Here is a 17,646-nt window from a genome sequence, read left to right as displayed (position 1 = left end):
GGGCTCCGCTTCTTGGAGAGCAACGCTTCCCTTCCCTTCGCTTCGCGATGGCTCCCGGCCGGCTCCCTTACCCCGCCCTCTCTCCCCTCCCCGGGGCTGGGGGTCCGGAGGGAGCAGCGCGGGGCTGAAGCCCCTCCACCGCGGAGCCGCGGCTGCCGTGGGGCAGCGGCGTGGGGAAGGCCGTCCGCCCCGCGCTGCTTCCCGGCCTTTCCCACCCTCCGCGGGTGAGAACTTTGTTACGGGGAGATGGAGGGTGGGGGAGAGAGGCAGCGGGCAGGTTTTGTGCCTTTCTGCCCGCTGATCCGCCGCCTTGTCACCGTTACTTCTGCTGTTTGGCGAGCTGCGTGTCCGCCCAACTCTGGGGAGCGTATCGAAGGGACCTCCTAATTGTCCCTGACACGGCACTCTGCAGCCCCAGGCAAAGACCTGGCCGCTGGGGAGGGATTCAGTCTCAGGGCAGAGGAAATGGTGTGCCAGGGTGAACGGCTGAAACCCAAGTCCTTGCCTCTCCTAAGCAGACTAATGTCTCGATTATGGGAAGAGAAAAAGGGAAAATCTATGAAAAGTCGTTTAAAAAGGACGGTCGGAGAGTTGATGACTAGCTTCCAGAGTGGGGCGTAGCAGGTGGGAGCCAAACCTTGCAAGGCAGGGCTGCGAGCAGCTACAGCAATGTTTGGGAGTTTTAGTGGAGGGGAGAGGGATGCAGTAGTTTAGCGTGCAGGATGGGGAGAAGAGAGACTGTCTTGCCTGAATTCCCTGTGGCCTCCATGGATAGCATCAGCCTGCTAGATCTGCCTGGGTGGCTGCTGCTAAGACCCATGTGTGCCTGGCATACGCTGGCAGGGAGGATGAGGGGGGGGGGAAATGGGAGCTGGTGATGGTGTGGGAGAGCGGGGCATTAGCTGAGTTTGTACATGCCCCCCTCGCTCAAGTAAGGAAAGCCGGCTGCTAGAGCTGCAGGCCTTCCCCAGATTTGGGAGCTTTGGGGCTCAAGGGCATCATGAAGCGAGAATGGAAAGAGTTGAGACAACAACCAAGACTTTGGGGAGAAGGGCCAGGCTGGGAGGAACTCCAGCGAGCTGGGACCGGTCCTCAGGTGCCATAAACACGTACCTGAGAGTTGGGGCTGTGGGCTAGGGAAACAGACTTTTTTGACTATAGTTAACGTGGATTGCCCCAAACTAAGACTCTTCAGAACTTCTGGGCCCTTTACAGGCGGGGAGGGATCAGTAGGTGGGAAGGGAGGCAGAGGGGCAACTGTGGGTGTGCTGCTGATGGGGTTTTTCCTGGGGTGAGCAGGACTCTAAATAAAGCTGAGGAAGTGAGAAGATGGGGGTTTCTTTCTTGCTGTTGCAGGTTGTTTGACTTGGACCCTGACCTGTTGCCCCTTTTCCAGTACAACTGCAAGAAGTTTGCCAGCCCTCAGGAGTGCCTCTCTGCTCCTGAGTTCCTGGATCACATCAGGAAGCGGGGGGGGGGGGGTGGGGGGGGGCCCCCACCCCAGCCTCTGTGGAGGAGGAAGAAATCCTTAGGCAATGGCTTGGGACTGTGGGGTGTCTGACTGGGGAACGCTTGGGAAGTCTCCTCCTGAGATGGTAGATGCAGGGGGTTACTCATGCTAGCAGAAGGTGCTATTGCCAGGACAAAGTGCCCTACAACAGTGGGAAGGGGATGAGGATGCAGGCTGTGGTGGGTAAGAAGCACCGTGCTGATTTCCATGCCTTCATCTGAGAGTGGATTGCCTCTTGTGAAAGTTGGAAGCCCCCTTTTTCTATCATGGAAGTGCCTCAGTGAGCTCACTTCTGTCCAGACAAGGACCAAAGCCCTCTGCTTGGCCACATGCTGACCAGGAGGTGGCACAGAGCTGGGCAGTGGGCCAGGATCCCGTGGACACACTACTGTGGAGAGGCTGTTGGTGTGGCTGCAGAGCCAGAAGGCCCACAGCATCTCTTGGATAGCCACTGCAGGAGTGCTGCGATACACATTCGCCTCCCCCCGAAACAGGGAAAGGACCAATGCTGATATCATCTGGAGGAGCTCATGCATGGACAGAATTACACCCGGTGCAGCAGAGACCCTTTGCTGAGCCCTGAAGAGGGGCCATGCCGGGGCAGAGCACAGCCTTGGCTTGCAGATGCCTTCATAAACTGTCTGGCTCCATCTTTAAACCAGTTTGGTGCCTCGCTTGCCTGTCTTTAGTCCTTGCAAGAGGCTGTTTCAGGACTGCACTCCTCTGATAGCTGCAAGCTTTTTGTTATTTTCCAGCCTCTGTTTATTGGCAAAGTTAAGTCCATTTTTACTTCTGCTATTATTGCCTTGAGCTGAAATAGCTCTTTGCTCTTGTTGGAGATAATTTCCCTGTTGAAATTATAGAGCAATTCTATCACCTCTTGGCTTTGCCAAGCTAACCATGCCCTGGCTTTAATCTTTTCTTCTAATTTGGTGTGTCTGTTCTCTTTATCCCTCATTAACCCTGCTCTGTCCTGTTTCCATTTGACTCTTCATGTTCCTGGGAGACCACGGTGGTACGTGCTTTACCAGACCAGGTCTCTTGGCTGTACTATTCACCCCATCTCCCCAAAATACCTTGGCTGATCTTAGAATTGGAGTTGCCTTATTCACAATTGCACCATCTTGGCAATTTCTAGTTGGAAACTCTAGTTCTGGCAACTTCCAGGGCTCCCCTGCAGTTGTCCTGGAGTCCTAAGAGCTGTAATGACTGCATCAGCGTTAGATCTTAGCCCATAACTGCTCTGCTATAGGGCTGTTTTACTCCCTCTGGGACAGGGAGGTCAGCAGTGCTGCTTGCTGTGGCACCTCTGGCAGTGTCCCATGGAAGGATGTGGTGTGTGCTGCTGCAGTATGCCTCACTGATGTGACACACGGATCGCAGTAGAGCAAAGGAAAGCTCAGACGACATCTGCTGGGCTGGGAGGTGGTCAGGCTGAGAAGGGTGAAGTAGAAGGGTCAGACTCTTTGTTTCTCTGGGAGGGCAGCAGAGCCTTGCTGTTAATGTCATTCTGCCTCTGTGCTCCTGCAGGTGATGCTGGTGATCGATGCTGCTGTGAGCCACCTGGAGAACTTGTCCTGCCTGGAGGAGTATCTCTGCAACCTCGGCAAGAAGCACCAGGCAGTCGGTGTGAAGGTCGAGTCTTTCTCGGTAAGGCATCCTCTCTTGTCCCGCTGTGGCTGTGTTTGTGCAGCCCTGCCTGCAGCCCTCAGCTGTCCTCATCCCTCTGCACCCACCTGCTGGGTTCAGCTGGCTGGAGAGAAAGCTGGTGGCTCAGGGCAGCCCCCAGGCTGCTGATAGCTGCATAGTGACATTGGCTCGATCAGGGAAACCCTTGAGCTCCCCTCATTTTCTGCCCTCCCCCAGTAAGCCCAGGGAGAAAGTACAGAGGGGAGCAAGGCATTTCCCCCGTTTGAAGAGGACCACAGTTTGGGGCCCCGCAGTCTCTCCTGTGACACAGGGCTGCGGGCTCAGCCTTTGCCCTGGGCCCTCGATCTCTGCATCTTTGCCCTGGGCAAACCTCACCGCACCTGGGAAAGGGAGCATCCACCTTTCTCTATGTCTGCACTGGGATGGGGTTGCTGCACCTCAGACCCTGCTTCCTCCATGGCACTAAGACAGGAGCATCCTCCATATTAAACCCTTGCTTACTCCTCTCCTGCCATCAAGCACGGATGGAAATGCTGGATAATGCAGCGGGGAAGGGCAGGTTGAATGAAAGGTTTCTAACCAACATATGGCTCCCTCCTGATTCCGCTAGCTTTGGTCCTCTTCAGAGGTAGCAGAGCACTACCCTTTGCTTGGGGTAGTGATCCTCACCAGCCCTGTGCTCAGTGTGTGGGTCCTCCTGGATGGGGTTGCTCACAGCTCCGTGAGGAGCAGTGCCCTGTGGAGAGGCCTGAGAGGCGGCAAGGCAGGCCCTGAGCATCCAGCCTGGGGTCTGACCCACTCTCCTGGCATCAGGGCATTGCTCAGCTCTGCTGATCTGCTGCTATGCCAGGGGATGGGGCTGGCTACCCGCATCTGGGAGCCTGAGACAATGGACATGTACCTCTCCCCTGGTGTTACATGTGCGATGTCAACCCTTGCTCCCTGCCTGCACTCCCCGCTCACGTGGGGTGTGGGGTAAGGGCCAACATAGGGCAGAGGAAGGGGATGGTGTGGGCTGGCTCTGGGTCACCTCTGAGCAACTAGGGATGGGGTGGCCTGGACGGTGGAGGAGGAGCAGCTGCCTTACAATGGGACAAGTCTGAAAAGGTGGTGAAGTGAGAGAAAGGGCTGTGTGTCATCCCCCAGTGCTGAGCTTGGCGCCTTGTGTTTGGTTTGCAGACTGTCGGCGAGTCCTTGCTGTACATGCTGGAGAGATGCCTTGGTACTGCCTTCAGCCCAGATGTGCGGGAGGCTTGGAGCAAACTCTACGGTGCTGTGGTGAAAGCCATGCGACGCGGCTGGGAGACCCTCCCAGAAGGAGACTAGATCCTGCCAGCCATCCCCATCCCTGACCACGCAGCGGTCCTGGGCAGGGGGAGCGCTCACACTGCGCTCTCTGCCTCTCTCCACCTCTGTCTTTTTCTGTGCACCAGCCCATCGCTGTCTCCTCTAGTCAAGCGTGCTTCGGGGCTCTCCCAGTGATTCTGCCTTGCTTCAACACAACCACATCTCTGCCTTTGCTAAGGACTGGCAGGGTACGTCTCTGCAGCAAAGCCTAGGAGTGCCGCAGCACAGGTACGCTGCCCTGCCCCAAGTTCCTTCAGGCTAGCTGGAGTGCCAACACCCATGTTCCTATTCTGGTTTTTAGCTGGCTTGTCTTCCCTCCTCTTGCTACCCACCCTAGTTAGATGGCAGCTAGTGTAGGCCTCTTGGGCTTATTTACCATGCTCAAGACCTGCCAGGTCTGGCACTGCTCGCTTCTCCCATGCTGCTGTGCCCGGTTCAGCTGTGACAATGGCGGATTTGGCTCCTTCCAGGGGCAGCAGAGATGAGAGCTGGCCGTGCTGTGCTGCCATCCTCCCTAAACCTTGCAGGGAGCTTTTCCTTCTCTCCCTTCATCCACGTGTCACTACTGGATGGTTAATCCTGGTGCTCTCTTCTGCCTTGCCTCTCCCCTGAATGGGATCCATGGCTTTTCCTCGTGTCAGGTTGGCCACAGCTCAGTGTGTTTCCTAGGGATGCTTTCAAGCAGTGTGGTCATGTTAATCCTGAGGTGAGGCTGCTTTTAGGAGGTCTGGGCTGCCAGCTGAAAGGCTTTGTGTTGGTTTGGTCGGTTGGTTTAACCTCAGAGCTAGCTGAAATGCAGCAGCAGTGATGGCCTTTTACTGCTTTGTGTTAAGGAGAATAAAGTAAATACAAGGAAAAGATGTCTTAAAATAAAAATGAAGGTTGCAATCATGTCATGGCAACAGCTTCCAGAAATCATTCTGGCTATTGGCCAGAGGAAGCATAGCTGGAATTTCTCTGCTGATGCTGTCAGGACCTGGAGCACTTCCCAGCTGCACACAGTGCCCATCTGCAGAGCTCCTCACCCTTTAGTAATCCCTCCCAGCCATACTTGAGACACAGTTGCTTTGGAGCAGAGCGAGGCACCCAGTTAGGTGTGTGCAGCAGTGCTGTGTCAAGACAGGAGTGAGAAGACAGCATCTGCCAGAAGAAATCCCAGGAAATGGCTGAGAGGCAGCACCTGAGGGCTCTGGGGGGAGCTGAACTTGAGTACTTTGAAGAAGAGTTCATCTTTATGGGGAAGTTGCTGTGGGACAGGCAGAACCATGTTTCCAGCCATCACTAGCCCCAGGGCAAGTATTCAGTTAGAGGCAGTGCCCTTTTTTGCTGCTCCTTCAGGGCAGGAGGAGCCCAGCGTTGAGGGCTGAGATGGTCCTGTTCTTATAGAGACACGTTCCTTCTATACTCAGATGTCCTCCACTCTGGGGCAGGAGAGGGCTGCCCGCTCCTCACAGCTGCAGCTGAGGTTTCCCAGCCCCATGCCATGGAGGGGATGATGGGGTGCCCTGTGAGATGGGGTCCTGCTTCCCTGCCACCAGGCCTGGTGGGCAGCCGTGGGCTTCCAGCAAGCAAGGAGCCCTCCAGCTGTGTTTGGGAGGGGAGCTGAGGGGTGTTGTGGACAGGCAGTGAACATCCCCATGTAGGATGCTCACTGTCCTCCCCATGGTACCAGGCTCTGCTCCTGCAGTCCTACAGCATGGTGTTGTGCATCCTGGCCCATGGCTCTCTCTGTCAGCTGGGCCAGATAAGGTCCTCCCCATTCTCATGCTAGGCAGTGAGGGATGGAGGAGCTGGGGCTAGGGGGAAGCGCTAGCTGTGATGGCATGGTATGGGGCAGGAGGGTTTGGGAATGGGGATGTCCTCTTTGCAACCCTGTTCTGGGGCATCAGCCTTCATCATCACGGGGTCGGGGGGGATGACCTTCTGGCTCTGTGTGACAAGTAGGCAGCTGTGTGATGGGTGGGGTGTGGGTGTTACTGCCCCAAACCATCCCTGCTCCCTCTAGCTTTCCCAGCTCCTTGACTTCTCCTATTCTGTACCACGTTTTGTGTAACTCCAAGAGAACTGAAGTAGTCTCTGTGCCTCTTATACCCAGCTGCACCGTTCAATAAAGAACAACAGTGAGTCTCGGCCCTTTTTGCTGCCTTATGTTTATTTTAATATAAAAGGCCCAAGCAAGCCAAAAAAAAGGATGATAGAGAGGGGTTTACTGGTTTCTTGTTAGCTCTAGCTTTGGAGATAGTAGTCACTGGGAGCACTTGTGTAGTCCAGCTTGACTGACATGAGAAGGCATCCAGCACCAAAAGTCTGTTGGGAGCTTTTGTGCACTGTAATTGAATGGGTGAGCAGCGCAGGGACTAGCAAAGCCGTCCTGCTGCTGATTGCTCATTACCCTTCAAATTCAACGATCTCTAATGGAATAAGAGTTTTAAGCAACCAGCCTAAAAATCCCTTTTCTGTTGTTCAACTGCTGCTTTTGTTCTTTGAGATAGCATCAGCTCACCTGCTGCTGGTCACCCACTGCTGGTTGCCTGCAGCAGCAGGGCACGGCCTCGCAGCGAAGTCCTGCCCAGTTCCATGCAGCATCCACCCTGCCAGCTGGACTGCGGAGCCACCCCAGCAGCCCTGCCCCAGGGAGCAACTGGTGGGGATGCAGGAGGTCCTGTCTCCCCCTTCCCGGGGCGTGTTCTAGCTTTGACATGGTGGGTTTCCAGCCCTGGGAGAGTTGGGCATTTGGCACTGAAGAAGGATGGTCCCTAAAGCGGGCAAGCCAGCTTGGGGTTTGTAGTAGCATCTCCTGAGGGCTGGAAATCCCAGCCCTGCCACAGGAGAGCATGGTGAGCATCCTGGGAAAGCCACGCTGCTCTGCCCTTGGCGACGTTTAGGATGGGGCTTGTTCTGCAGGGCCATGTGTGATGGACTGGCAAAGGGCAAGGAGGGCAGCAGAGATCTGAACGCAAAGAAATCCTCCCTGTGGTTCATTGCTAAAATAAATTTTCTAGCTCTTCCTGGCCTGGAGCACAGCTGCCAGCCTCAGGACTGGCAGTGGGAGCCCAACTCCAGTGCTGTGGGGAAGGGCCACCGTGGCACCCCGCAGCAGTAGCCCCATCTTCGACTCCCTGCGCCAGCGCAGAGGTTTGCCACGGCTCCCACTAACCGCCCCTTTGCCTTGGCTGTTGCCCGGCAGGGATGCTCCCGGCACTGCCCGCTGCCAGCCGGCGCCGTGGGAGACACCATGCAATTGCTTGGCCCTGGCCACGAGGGCCTTCTGTATGTGCAGGCTGTAATCAGGCAAGCGGGTTTCTGAGGGCCGGAGTGGCGGAGGCGCAGCATGACGAGGCTTGCAGAACCTTGTTAGGCCGTGATGAGCTTCCCCAGCGTGAGGGCCGGGAGAGCTGCGAGCCGGGGGGGCAATTACAGCCCTCGCTCACAGCCAGGGCTCCTGCCTCAGCTCCCTGGCACCAGCAAGGCCCTGCATTTAGCCCCATTTACCACTAATTACGAACCGTGGGGGGGCCTCTGTGGGGGTGTGTGATGAGGGGAGTTTTTCACACAAAGGGAAGCCCTCCCCGTGCCCCCTGCCTCATGCCGTAAGCCAGGCTGGCCAGGCAGGGCTCACCCCAGGGGAGCTGTGGAGGCGTCAGCAGGAGGGACCTGCTGAAACCAGAGGCAAATTATTCAGGTAGGAATTTGGATATAAAGAGTGTGTTTTGGGAGGGAAGAGGGGAACAAAAGAGCGCTGTCTGCTCAAAACCTAGAGAAAGGCTCCCAAAATGGTGTTCGCCTCCTTCCCCGGGACTTGCTGGTGGGCAGTTCAGCTTTGGGAAAATCTGCTCCATCCTCAGATGAGATGGGTCCCCCTGCTGCCCCTGCTCCTTGCTGTGGTCCCAGAGGAGCTGCAGGCCACACTCCTGCACCCTCCAGGCAGTGTGTGCCCCCTTGATGGTGTCTTGAGCCAGCCCTGCCTGCGGGGTGAACACTGGCAGACGGGCAGGAGAGGTACATGCCTGTCCCGGGGCTGCACTCTGTTCCCAGTGTCAGGGATGGTGCCAAGGGCTGTGCCAGCCTTTCCGAGGAGACATGGCAGGGTGTTCCCCCGCTCCTGTGCCTTTGCTGCTTCTGCCCACCTGCTGGGCTTTGCTTTTGTGGGGACCATGGTGGGCAGCAAGGTGCCTGGACGTGGGGAGGTGTTTGAGCGGTCTCCTTACCACTGAAGCCTCTGCAGAACATGTCCAGGAAGGGTCAAAAGCAGACCGCAGGTGGGGAAAGGGGCTGGGGACTTTTGCAGGCTCCAGCGGCAAGGGCCCCCCCCCTCCTGGCACCAGGCAGGACGCACCAGAGTGACGACGCCAGGCAGCGGCTGGGTGAAGTCATTTTATTCAAGGCACGGTCATAGCAATAAAACACGAGAAGGTACAGACCTCTGGCACATTCCTACAGCGGGGCAGCCAAGGGCAATCGGACCAGCAGCCCGAGCTCCCAAGGACGCGGTGCCGCTCGCAGGCACTTGCTTCCACCCAGAGGGAGGCCACCAGCATCCCCCCGGCTCTGGCTGGGGCTGTCCCTGAAGCGGGCAGTAAGGGCAGCGGCTGAGCTGTGGGCAGCCCCTAGGGCACCTGGGCAGGGAGCCGCGAGCCCCCCAGGGTGCTTTTTGGGGTTGGGAGGCAGTGGCTGAGCTCAAGGCTCCCCCGAGGTACCTGCTTGGTGGCTGGAGTGCCGCAGCCATTGCCCTAGCATGCAGCAACGTGGGTGGGACGGGGGCCACAGGGCTGCCAGCTGGTCAAGCTGAGACCCACCAGCCCCATGGGGATGTCCCAGGGCCCACTTGAGTCCAACAGAGACCCACAGCTTGCTGCTGGGCTGCCTTTTAACCCCCTCCCCCCTCCCACCAGGACTGGCATACTGTGCCACTCCCCCCCACCCCACGACACCGGTAATGCTGAGCAGTGCCATGGCTGAGCATCTGCCTTCGCACAGCAGCACCCTCCACGCCAGCAGTCCCAGTGCCAGCAGAGCTGCGTCGTTGTCCCTTCCCTCACTGCACAGCCCCGGGATGGTGGCCAGAATTGCTCTGAAGCCAGCAGGAAAATCAGGAGCAGGAAAATCAGCCCCAAGGCCAAAGCGGGGCCGAGCGAGGAGCCAGCGCGCTCAGGTGGGCTAGCCTGGTGGGAGAGAGGCCGAGCAGGGTGAGGATCTGCCCTTGTCCCCAGAGGCCTCCATGGCTGCTGCGGATGAGCTGGAAAACCCCAGGGATGCTGCCCGGGCAGGAGCTGGCGCATTTACACTGACCACAGCAGGACTCACACTCAAGGGGTGGTGCGGCGGCTGCGGGAGCATCCCATGGCTGCGGCTTGTGGGTGACGGCAGGATGCAGTGGACCAGGACCTGAAGGCCAGGGTCCTGCTAGCCCCCTCTCCATTTCTGTTGCAACAGGATGGAGCCATGCAGGGTCCCATGGCCAGACCCAGGGAGAGCGCAAGCACAAGGGGGATGTTGCCGGGGGGAGCGGGATGACAAGGAGCTGCCCTCACGGCAATTAGACACACCCATCCCTTGACCTCCCACTCCTCCCCGAGGACCCAAGGGCACAGGCATGTGCAGCGGTGGCAGCGGGATGGGGTGGGAGGGTGGGGAAGAACTGGGCTTGCGTTTTGATGCCTGCCTCAGGGCAGGCCCACGGGTGCTCAGGCAGATGTGGGAGCAGCCCTGGGCACTCACCTCCTTTAGGCTTTAACGGGCAAAGCCTTGGGGGTGGCAGCGGGGACGGGCAGGAGCCTGCATGGCCGGCACCAGGGGAGGCAGCGGGATGGTCACCCCGAGCAGTGGGAAGCAAGGGTTAGGGGTGGCTGTCCCCTGCCACTGAGGACCTGTGGGACAGCATGGCGGTGGGCACATTCGTCTGAGCTGTCTGGGCTGCTTCCCCCTCACGGAGGGTCCAGGGCCTCCCTCCTGCCCCCAAAAGCATGGCATCTCAGAGAGACACTCTCCCTACGCCGCTGCACTTCCTCTTCCCCATGATGGGCTGGAAGAGACAGGTGGGGACAGGGTGGGGCATGGGAGGGCTGAGCCGGTCCAGGCAGTGGAAGGGACCGGCAGAGCCTCCCGCCACCTCCCATGCAGTGGGGTCTCCCCCTCACATCAGTCCTGTCGTCCCCCTGCCCTGTCAGCGAGGTGGCCCCCACCAATGCTGGGAAGGCTCCTTCCTGCCCCCCCGGCACATCCTCCGCTCTCCGCATGGCCAGTCCTCGCCCCGGTGGCTGGGATGCTCACTGGTAGCGGGCCTGGCTCTCCATCACGGGGCCGCTCCTGTACTCGCCCTCCACTGTCTCCAGCTCTGTCTCGAAGCTCTGCAGCCCCCCGTCCTCCCCATCCTCCACCGGCTCCAGGTGGTTGCCCATGGTGCCGTAGCACTGGTGCGCTGGCGAGGCTGCCGGTGTTAGGCTCAGCTCGGGCTCCTGCAGGACGGTGGCCACGAAGAGCTGCCCCAGGGGGCGGTGGGAGGTCAGGGTACAGGAGAGCAAGGTGGGGGGGCTGTCGCAGGGCTGGGGAGGGGTACTTACATTGGAGTTGGGGGTGGAGGAGACGCTGCTCCGCTCCACATCATTGAAGGTGCCCTCAGACTGGTCAGACATCTGGGGAGAGGGAGGCCAGGATGAAATGACAGATTGGGGGTCCCCCAGCTGCAGCTGGGGGGCAGCCAGGCACTGCCTCAGACTCCCCACAGCAAACACCGCAGAAAGGCGAGGAGGGGATGCAGTGGGGCAAGGGGAACAGGACGGGCGGCTGCCTGCACTCACCTGGTAGCTGGAGGGTTTCCGTGGCTGCAGCTTCTTCAGGCAGAGGCCAAAGAAGGAGAAGATGATGCAGGAGAGGAGGACCACAAAGGTGAAGAGGGTGACAGGGCGGGTCGGACCTAGAGCAGAAAGACACTGGGGCAGCACATGAGCCTCCAAGAACCTGTTGCACATCCAGCTGAGACCTGCTGGCACCTGCTTTGTGTCTTACAGGCTCTCAACCCCCTTCCCAAAACACTAGCTGACACCCCCCTCATCTGCCAGGTCTCCATCACACCTTTCCCCATCCTATCCCCCTTCCCACCCTCCATGCCGTGCCTAACTCAGGGGTGACACCAGTGGCTCGTCCCCCCAAGCATCAGATGTGACCCTCAGTAGTGGGAGGGGGCAGCCCCGAGCTCTCCCTACCGAGGCGCAGGACGGAGAAGAAGAGCAGCCAGAACATGCAGAGGATGGGGGCCACCACGACCTGGCTGATGGCGGCAACATGGAGGCGCTGGTTCAGTTTGGTGGGGATGTACACGTAGTAGATATTGTACCGGTCAACCATGTGCTTGAGCAGCATGTAGAGCAAACCTGGCAGGAGGAGAGGGACAATTTGGGGGGAGGACAACAGGGACAGCCAGGGCTCGGGGACAGCCAGGGCTCGGGGACAGTGGCCCGGGGACAACACCCTCCTGTACAACACGGGAAGCTCATACTCCCACAGTGCTGCTGGCAGCTGGGACTGGCCATTCTTGGCTCGGCCGGGGGCAGCAGGACTGGGGGCATGGTGTCATACTCACCAAAGGGGACAATGATGGGGCAGGTGATGCTGTAGGTCATGACGACAGAAAAGATGCAGCAAGTCCAGGCGTACTCCAGTCCAAACTGGAACTGGTAGGCTTGGCTCTGGGGCACAACCAACAGCGCCATTACCGCCTCTGCCTCTGCAAAGGCTGCCCTTGCCTTTGCACCCTGGCCCACATGATTGCCTCCCCCTGTTATTCCCATGGGGCTGGGGCCAGCAGTGCCCCTTGCATGGTGGCTTGTCCCCACAAGCCTCCCCATAGGACCGGGACAGCCTGAGTTTCCAGCGAGCATGTCCCTGCCATGCCGGGGGTCGCATAGGCTTGGAGGTGACCAAAGCCACGTACCCGCTTGACGTGGAGCCGCTCGGGCTCGGACTTGGCAAAGCAGAGGCGGGCGGTGTAGACGAGGAGGCCCGGGATGCGCAGCAGCTCCATGGCCGTCCCGATCAGGCTGGAGGTGACCACGTAGTTGACAAAGAAAGCGCCATTGTCCGGGAGGAAAACGCACCTGCCCCGGGGACACAGAGGGTGAAAGGATGCTTGGGCAGGAAGCCAGGAGAGCCGCTGGGGGTGGGCATCAGGCACTCCCACTCGCCCAGGAGCTCCCTGATACTCACTGGAATTTGATATCGGCCTCATCCAGAAAGTGGGTGTCGAAGAGCCAGCGGAAAAAAAGGTCCAGGCTGGAGGGAGGAGAAGAGCAGCAGCTCAGAAAGAGGGGGAGCTGCAGAGCAACATGGGGGGCACTCAGCAGGCGCGTGCTTTCTCCTGCCGCAGGTGGGCAAGACCCTCTGGACCCTACGCCGCCAGAGCAGCCCCTTCTGCTGCACAGGACCTCTGTGGCGTGGGTGCTTGCCTCCCTGATGTTCAGGATTGCTGTAGCTGGGGCTACGCAGATACCTGATCTGGTCCTTTCAGGGTCTGCTGAAGGGCTGACCCCAAGCAGGGCACCACCAGCACCCTCGGGTCAGCCATGGCAGCCTGGCAAGCTGCTCCACTCCCCTCCTCCTCCCCAGGGGAGCATTCTGTCTGTGACCATCTGGGAGCAGCTTGGCATGGCTAAAAAGCAAGTGTTTTCCTCCTCAGAGACAGCCATGTTTCAGCGGCGGTGGGCCCTTAGCCCTTTGGGGCTGGCTTGCAGGAGGCGAGGGGCCTGGGTACGATCCCGACAGCTGGGGAGCATGGAGAGCAGCACGGCAGGGTGGTCCATACCTGCTCAGCCCCAGCGAGGGCAGGATGATGACCATGAACACCAGGAAGAAGAAGCACTTGTGCATGGTGAGCTGATTTTCACTTGACCTGCGGAGAGGGGAGGCAAGAGAAGAACGTTGCACTTTTCTGAGGCAGAGCAGCCGGTGGGGGGAGAGGCTGGGCTGGGTCTCGCTCTTCTCCAAGGAGCTACTCCCAGCCCCAGGAAGCCACGTGCATTTGATCTGTGCATCTACTGGGGCCTTGCAAAGCCTCTCCCAGTCCGGGGAGTCACCATGAGGAAATCTGCTGTAGTGAAAGCTCTTGTCCTCCCAGCCTCTCACCTCCTTCATCCCTGCCCTCTCCTACCATCCCTGCTGGTATAGACATCCAACAAGAGGCAGCTGGCTGTCTACAAAGGGTTCAGGAGCCCCCATTTCCCCTGGGAGAAGGAAGGGAGGTGGTGACAAAGCTCCTGCAAGGACTCAGCAGACTAGGTACAGGGGTTGGGGCCAATGGAGGGTCAAGACACAGAGAGCACATTGTAGGAGCTGGGCAGAGTTTCCTCTGCTAGGAGACTTTGAGCATCCTGAACCCATACCTCCACCTTGGAGGGCTGGGAGCACGGTTGGGATGTACCACCCCAGTCAGGGCCATGGCCCTGCTGCTGCCAGTCCACCATCACACCATCCCTTTCCCAAACTTCTTCAGACCCATCTTAAAACCAGCTCCACCTGCCTTTGTCAGCAGCCTGGAAGTGTTCAGGGCTATGGCAAGGAAATGGTTCCTTTGGGCATGGATGTGGGGCTCTTTCCATGGAGGGCAACACCCATGGGGCTCTGTGGGGGTCTGCTGCTCCACTGCCTGCCTCCCTGCAGGTCGGGTCCCACGAGTCCTACTAAGGTTCCTCCCATCTACCACAGCCCTGGGGGAGCGTGGGGCCAGCCCTGTTACCTTGTCCAGTGCGACTCGAAGAATGCCGAGTAGTAGACAAGGAAGGGCAGGAAGACTGAGAAGGCCCAGAGCAACAGCGTGGGGAAGAACTGGGTAATGATGGGGTTCTGCAGGAGGAGAGATGCCGGACACCCCCTCAGGAGCCTGCCAGAGCTCAGCCACACTGGAGGCAGCTCTCTGGGCCTCCTGGTGCAGGATGGTGTGTGCAACGGGCAGGCTGGGGCATCCCCTCTCTGAGCAGGGGCGTTTGTTTCAGGAGATAAGAGCTTGAGGCCAGCCAAAGGCACCACGGGCATGCTCTGAGCCCCAGTGCCCGCCCAACAGCTCACAGGTCAATGAGCAGGAAGGAGATGTGCTGCTGGCAGCTCCTAACATCTCCTGGAGCTCTTCCCACCCCCCCTCCTCTTGCACAGACACAAACCTGCCCTCCCCCATGGACACCAGCACCAAAGCTCAGGTTTGCACATGTGCCCCAGTGCTCTGCCACTGGAAACACATCAAGAAGGGGATGGATGGCAAGCGGGGGCACGACCACTCCTTGCCTCAAATCAATGCTCATCCCAGTGATGGCTCGTCTTCTCGGGCCAGTGTAGAGCTGGTGTCCTCCCCCTGCTGGTGCCCTCCCCCTGTCACGGACAAGCCTGGAAATGGACACCCTTTGGGAAAGCTGGCACAGGGCCCCAGGGACTACCTTGAGGCTCTCCACAGGCTGTGTGACGTTAAACATATCCATGGTGTTGACAATGATGGCTGGCGTGGTGAGGAAGAAGAGGAGGACGAAGAGGCAGATATTAAGGAGGATGAATCTCACCCACCAAGATGTACCACGGACCGATAAATTCTCCCTGTGAGAGGAAAGCATGACTCGGACATGGTGCGGAGGAAAAGCCACATGTCCTGGGTCTCCTAGCCTGGCTCCCCAAAGCTCTGCCTCCCACTACCCACACCGACCATTCTGACAGCCCCTGCTCCGAGTTCAACCTCTCGCCCCTCCCCATGCTGCTGCGCTGACACCTGCAGAGCCCCCAGGACCCGAGTATGACTGCAGTGGGGGGTCCATGCCACCAGGAGGCTTTGGAGTCACGCTGCAGATATCAGAGCCTGGTAGTCACCCCAAACCTTGCCTGGCCAAGCCCTGCCACCCGCGGGGTGATCACCCCAGTCACCCCTGGTGACTTCTGCTATGGCCACAGGAAGGATTGTCAGCCCCTGCCACCCTGAGAAGGCACCCTACAGGTATGGGCGCAGGTTCCCCACAGCTATATGGGTTCCCTATAGCTATGGGTATGTGTTCCCCCCAGCTGCTCGCCCTCCCTCCCTCTCCCGCCACAGAGGTTCACCAGATGATATCGCTGGGTGCAGGGGCATAGCGAACACCCCAGTGGTGTGACTTGACCACAGTGGTGACAGAGGACTGCTGGGGGTGCTTGCGGCAGCGGATGTGGCTGTAGTCCTTCAAAATCCTGCAGGAGGAGGGAGCCAGGGGTTGGGTCCAGACTGAGGACTCAGGACCACCCCCCCACCCCCCATGAGACCCTTCCCGCAGCCCCAACAGAGCAGCCATCTCTGCAGGTGGCAGAAGCACAGCAGAGACAGACCCATTGTCTGGCTTTGGCTGGAGGAGCCAGCAAGGTGCCCCAGCAGCGGTGGCCGCCAGGCTGGGGGACATGCCTGTGCTGGCACGTCCGAGGGGCACTCACACAGCTGTCATCCGCTCATCCTGGAAGGTGACAAAGGCCATGTCGAGCCGCTTGAGCATGATGCGGTTGCGCTCGGCATTGAACTCATCCGTGAGCTTCTCCTCCAGCTCCCCGTAGTACTGCTCGGCGTCCACCTGCGGGAGCAGCCGGGGCTCTTCCACGCTCATCGGGCTGTGGCACAGGCGAGCTGCCATGCTCTGCCCTGCCCACAGTGGGGATGTGCTGCCTGCAGCCCTGCCTGCACCCACCTACCTGCTCAAAGCCACAGAAGCGGCAGCAGAAGATGCGGGCACAGGGGTGGGTTTTGATCATGATCTTCCCCTCTTTCTGCGCCTTGGTGGTGAAGTAAAGCCGCCCCTTCATTGCCTTGCGCCTGCCGGGAAGCCGATAGGGACAAGAGTCATTTGGGGAGCAGGAGACAGACAGACGGACAGACTGGGTCCCTCGACATGCTGGGCCGGAGCGATACACCCACCCGCAGAGGCAACCGGGACCTGCACGTGCTCACCTCTCCGCATCCAGCTTCATCAGCTTGCGCACATCGAAGCAGAACTGGACGTTGGTGACAGTGCAGCTGGGATAAGCCTCGCTGCGGGCACAAGGACATGATGGCACCAGGAGTCGGGGGACAGGGACAGCCCCTGCCACCTGCCTGCCAGCGGCCCTGGCAAGGCTGTGGCACACCACTACTCACTGGAAATGCTTGATGATAAGGGAAGGGTCTGTGATCTCCTTGGGGATGTGGGTAACCATCAGTGTCCGGGCGACCTGGGGGAGGAGAAGGGGCAGAGGGGGAGGGGTGGGTGGGGGCCCACAGGCCATTTCACTGCCACCCTGCTCAACCAGCTGCCGGGAAGGCAGAGGCGAGCCGGAGCACGGACTGCCACCCCGGAGGCTGGTCACCACAGACCTCCTCAACACCTGCTCCCAGACCCTGGGGCACAGCCAGACACTGCCACCTTCCAGGCAGACAGACACAGTAGAGCTTCAGCCTCAAGAGACAAGGCAGCAGGAGAGAGAGATTTGCCTCCGGGCTGCCAGGCTTTCTCCAGAAGCTGGGGAAAACCAGCCTTATCTTTCCCTGCCTGCCCTGTTCCAGGCTGTTTCTAAAGCTCTCCCTACATACTGGGACTATCTTTTCTGCAAAGCACAAAGTTGTCCATTAGTGCTGAACAAGGCAGGGCTGGAGGAAGGGTGGTTGCTCACCTTCTCATTCTCTCTGTATTCAAGGTGGACGGAGTGGTGAGCCATGCAGAGGATGGTGAGGATGAAATAGATGAGGGCAAAGATGCTGTGCAGCCACAGGAGACGGTCCCTGGAAGAGGGGATTGGCGAGCACTGCGGTGGGCGCGTGGCACACGGACCAGCCTGGCGCTCAGCGCCTCACCCACAGCCACCCCCACCACCCAGCAGGACCTCCCCAAGCCAGCTGCCGGACCCCCGCCCCAGGGACGAGAGGGGCAGCATCCAGGGTGCTGCCTGAGATACTGCAGAAATGAGGCCACCCAGAACCTCTGAGAGCACCTCTGCCCGCAGCAGGGCGCAGCGAGCAGTGCCAGCAGGCTGCCTACCGCAACGGTGCTCGTGCACGGTGTGGACAGACACGGGGGCTACCATGAGCAGCATGCTGCTCATGTGGACCTGTCCCTGTTCTGGGACTGTGGTGAGTGCCATGCCTGGCCACTCCCAGCAGTGCCTGCTGCAGCAGCAGC

The 17,646-nt window shown here is 59.3% G+C and overlaps 2 protein-coding genes across 2 annotated transcripts in view; one reads left to right on the top strand and one right to left on the bottom strand.

The window, feature by feature from the left end:
• Positions 1–914: 914 nt before the first annotated feature.
• NGB (neuroglobin) lies at positions 915–4,744 on the top strand. Its single transcript, XM_009280927.2, has 4 exons — positions 915–931; positions 1,357–1,466; positions 3,039–3,160; positions 4,340–4,744. Exons 1-4 carry the CDS (start codon positions 915–917, stop codon positions 4,484–4,486), a joined length of 396 nt encoding a protein of 131 aa, XP_009279202.1. The 3' UTR covers positions 4,487–4,744.
• Positions 4,745–10,773: 6,029 nt separating this feature from the next.
• TMEM63C (transmembrane protein 63C) overlaps positions 10,774–17,646 on the bottom strand; it is a 12,375-nt gene continuing 5,502 nt past the window's right edge. The window contains exons 7-22 of the mRNA XM_009280732.1: positions 17,141–17,249; positions 16,629–16,702; positions 16,443–16,523; positions 16,187–16,307; positions 15,935–16,068; positions 15,575–15,697; positions 14,926–15,079; positions 14,235–14,341; positions 13,305–13,391; positions 12,710–12,775; positions 12,438–12,600; positions 12,087–12,192; positions 11,710–11,877; positions 11,305–11,420; positions 11,068–11,139; positions 10,774–10,986 (exon numbers count right to left, since the gene is read on the bottom strand). Of these exons, the coding sequence (XP_009279007.1) occupies positions 10,774–10,986; positions 11,068–11,139; positions 11,305–11,420; positions 11,710–11,877; positions 12,087–12,192; positions 12,438–12,600; positions 12,710–12,775; positions 13,305–13,391; positions 14,235–14,341; positions 14,926–15,079; positions 15,575–15,697; positions 15,935–16,068; positions 16,187–16,307; positions 16,443–16,523; positions 16,629–16,702; positions 17,141–17,249 (1,894 nt within the window). The remainder of the gene's footprint in view (positions 10,987–11,067; positions 11,140–11,304; positions 11,421–11,709; positions 11,878–12,086; positions 12,193–12,437; positions 12,601–12,709; positions 12,776–13,304; positions 13,392–14,234; positions 14,342–14,925; positions 15,080–15,574; positions 15,698–15,934; positions 16,069–16,186; positions 16,308–16,442; positions 16,524–16,628; positions 16,703–17,140; positions 17,250–17,646) is intronic.

Source organism: Aptenodytes forsteri, unplaced genomic scaffold (assembly GCF_000699145.1).
Source record: "Aptenodytes forsteri isolate BGI_AS27 unplaced genomic scaffold, ASM69914v1 Scaffold193, whole genome shotgun sequence".
Classification (NCBI taxonomy): domain Eukaryota; kingdom Metazoa; phylum Chordata; class Aves; order Sphenisciformes; family Spheniscidae; genus Aptenodytes; species Aptenodytes forsteri.
The sequence above is the reverse complement of the archived record's forward strand: the minus strand, read 5'-3'. Positions and strand labels throughout refer to the sequence as shown.

What these genes read in the sequence shown, in the direction of transcription:
- NGB (XM_009280927.2), top strand. An exon ending in GTTCCTGGATCACATCAGGA is followed by an intron (nt 1,467 to 3,038) that starts AGCGGGGGGGGG and finishes CTGTGCTCCTGC; the next exon opens with AGGTGATGCTGGTGATCGAT. An exon ending in TGAAGGTCGAGTCTTTCTCG is followed by an intron (nt 3,161 to 4,339) that starts GTAAGGCATCCT and finishes TTTGGTTTGCAG; the next exon opens with ACTGTCGGCGAGTCCTTGCT.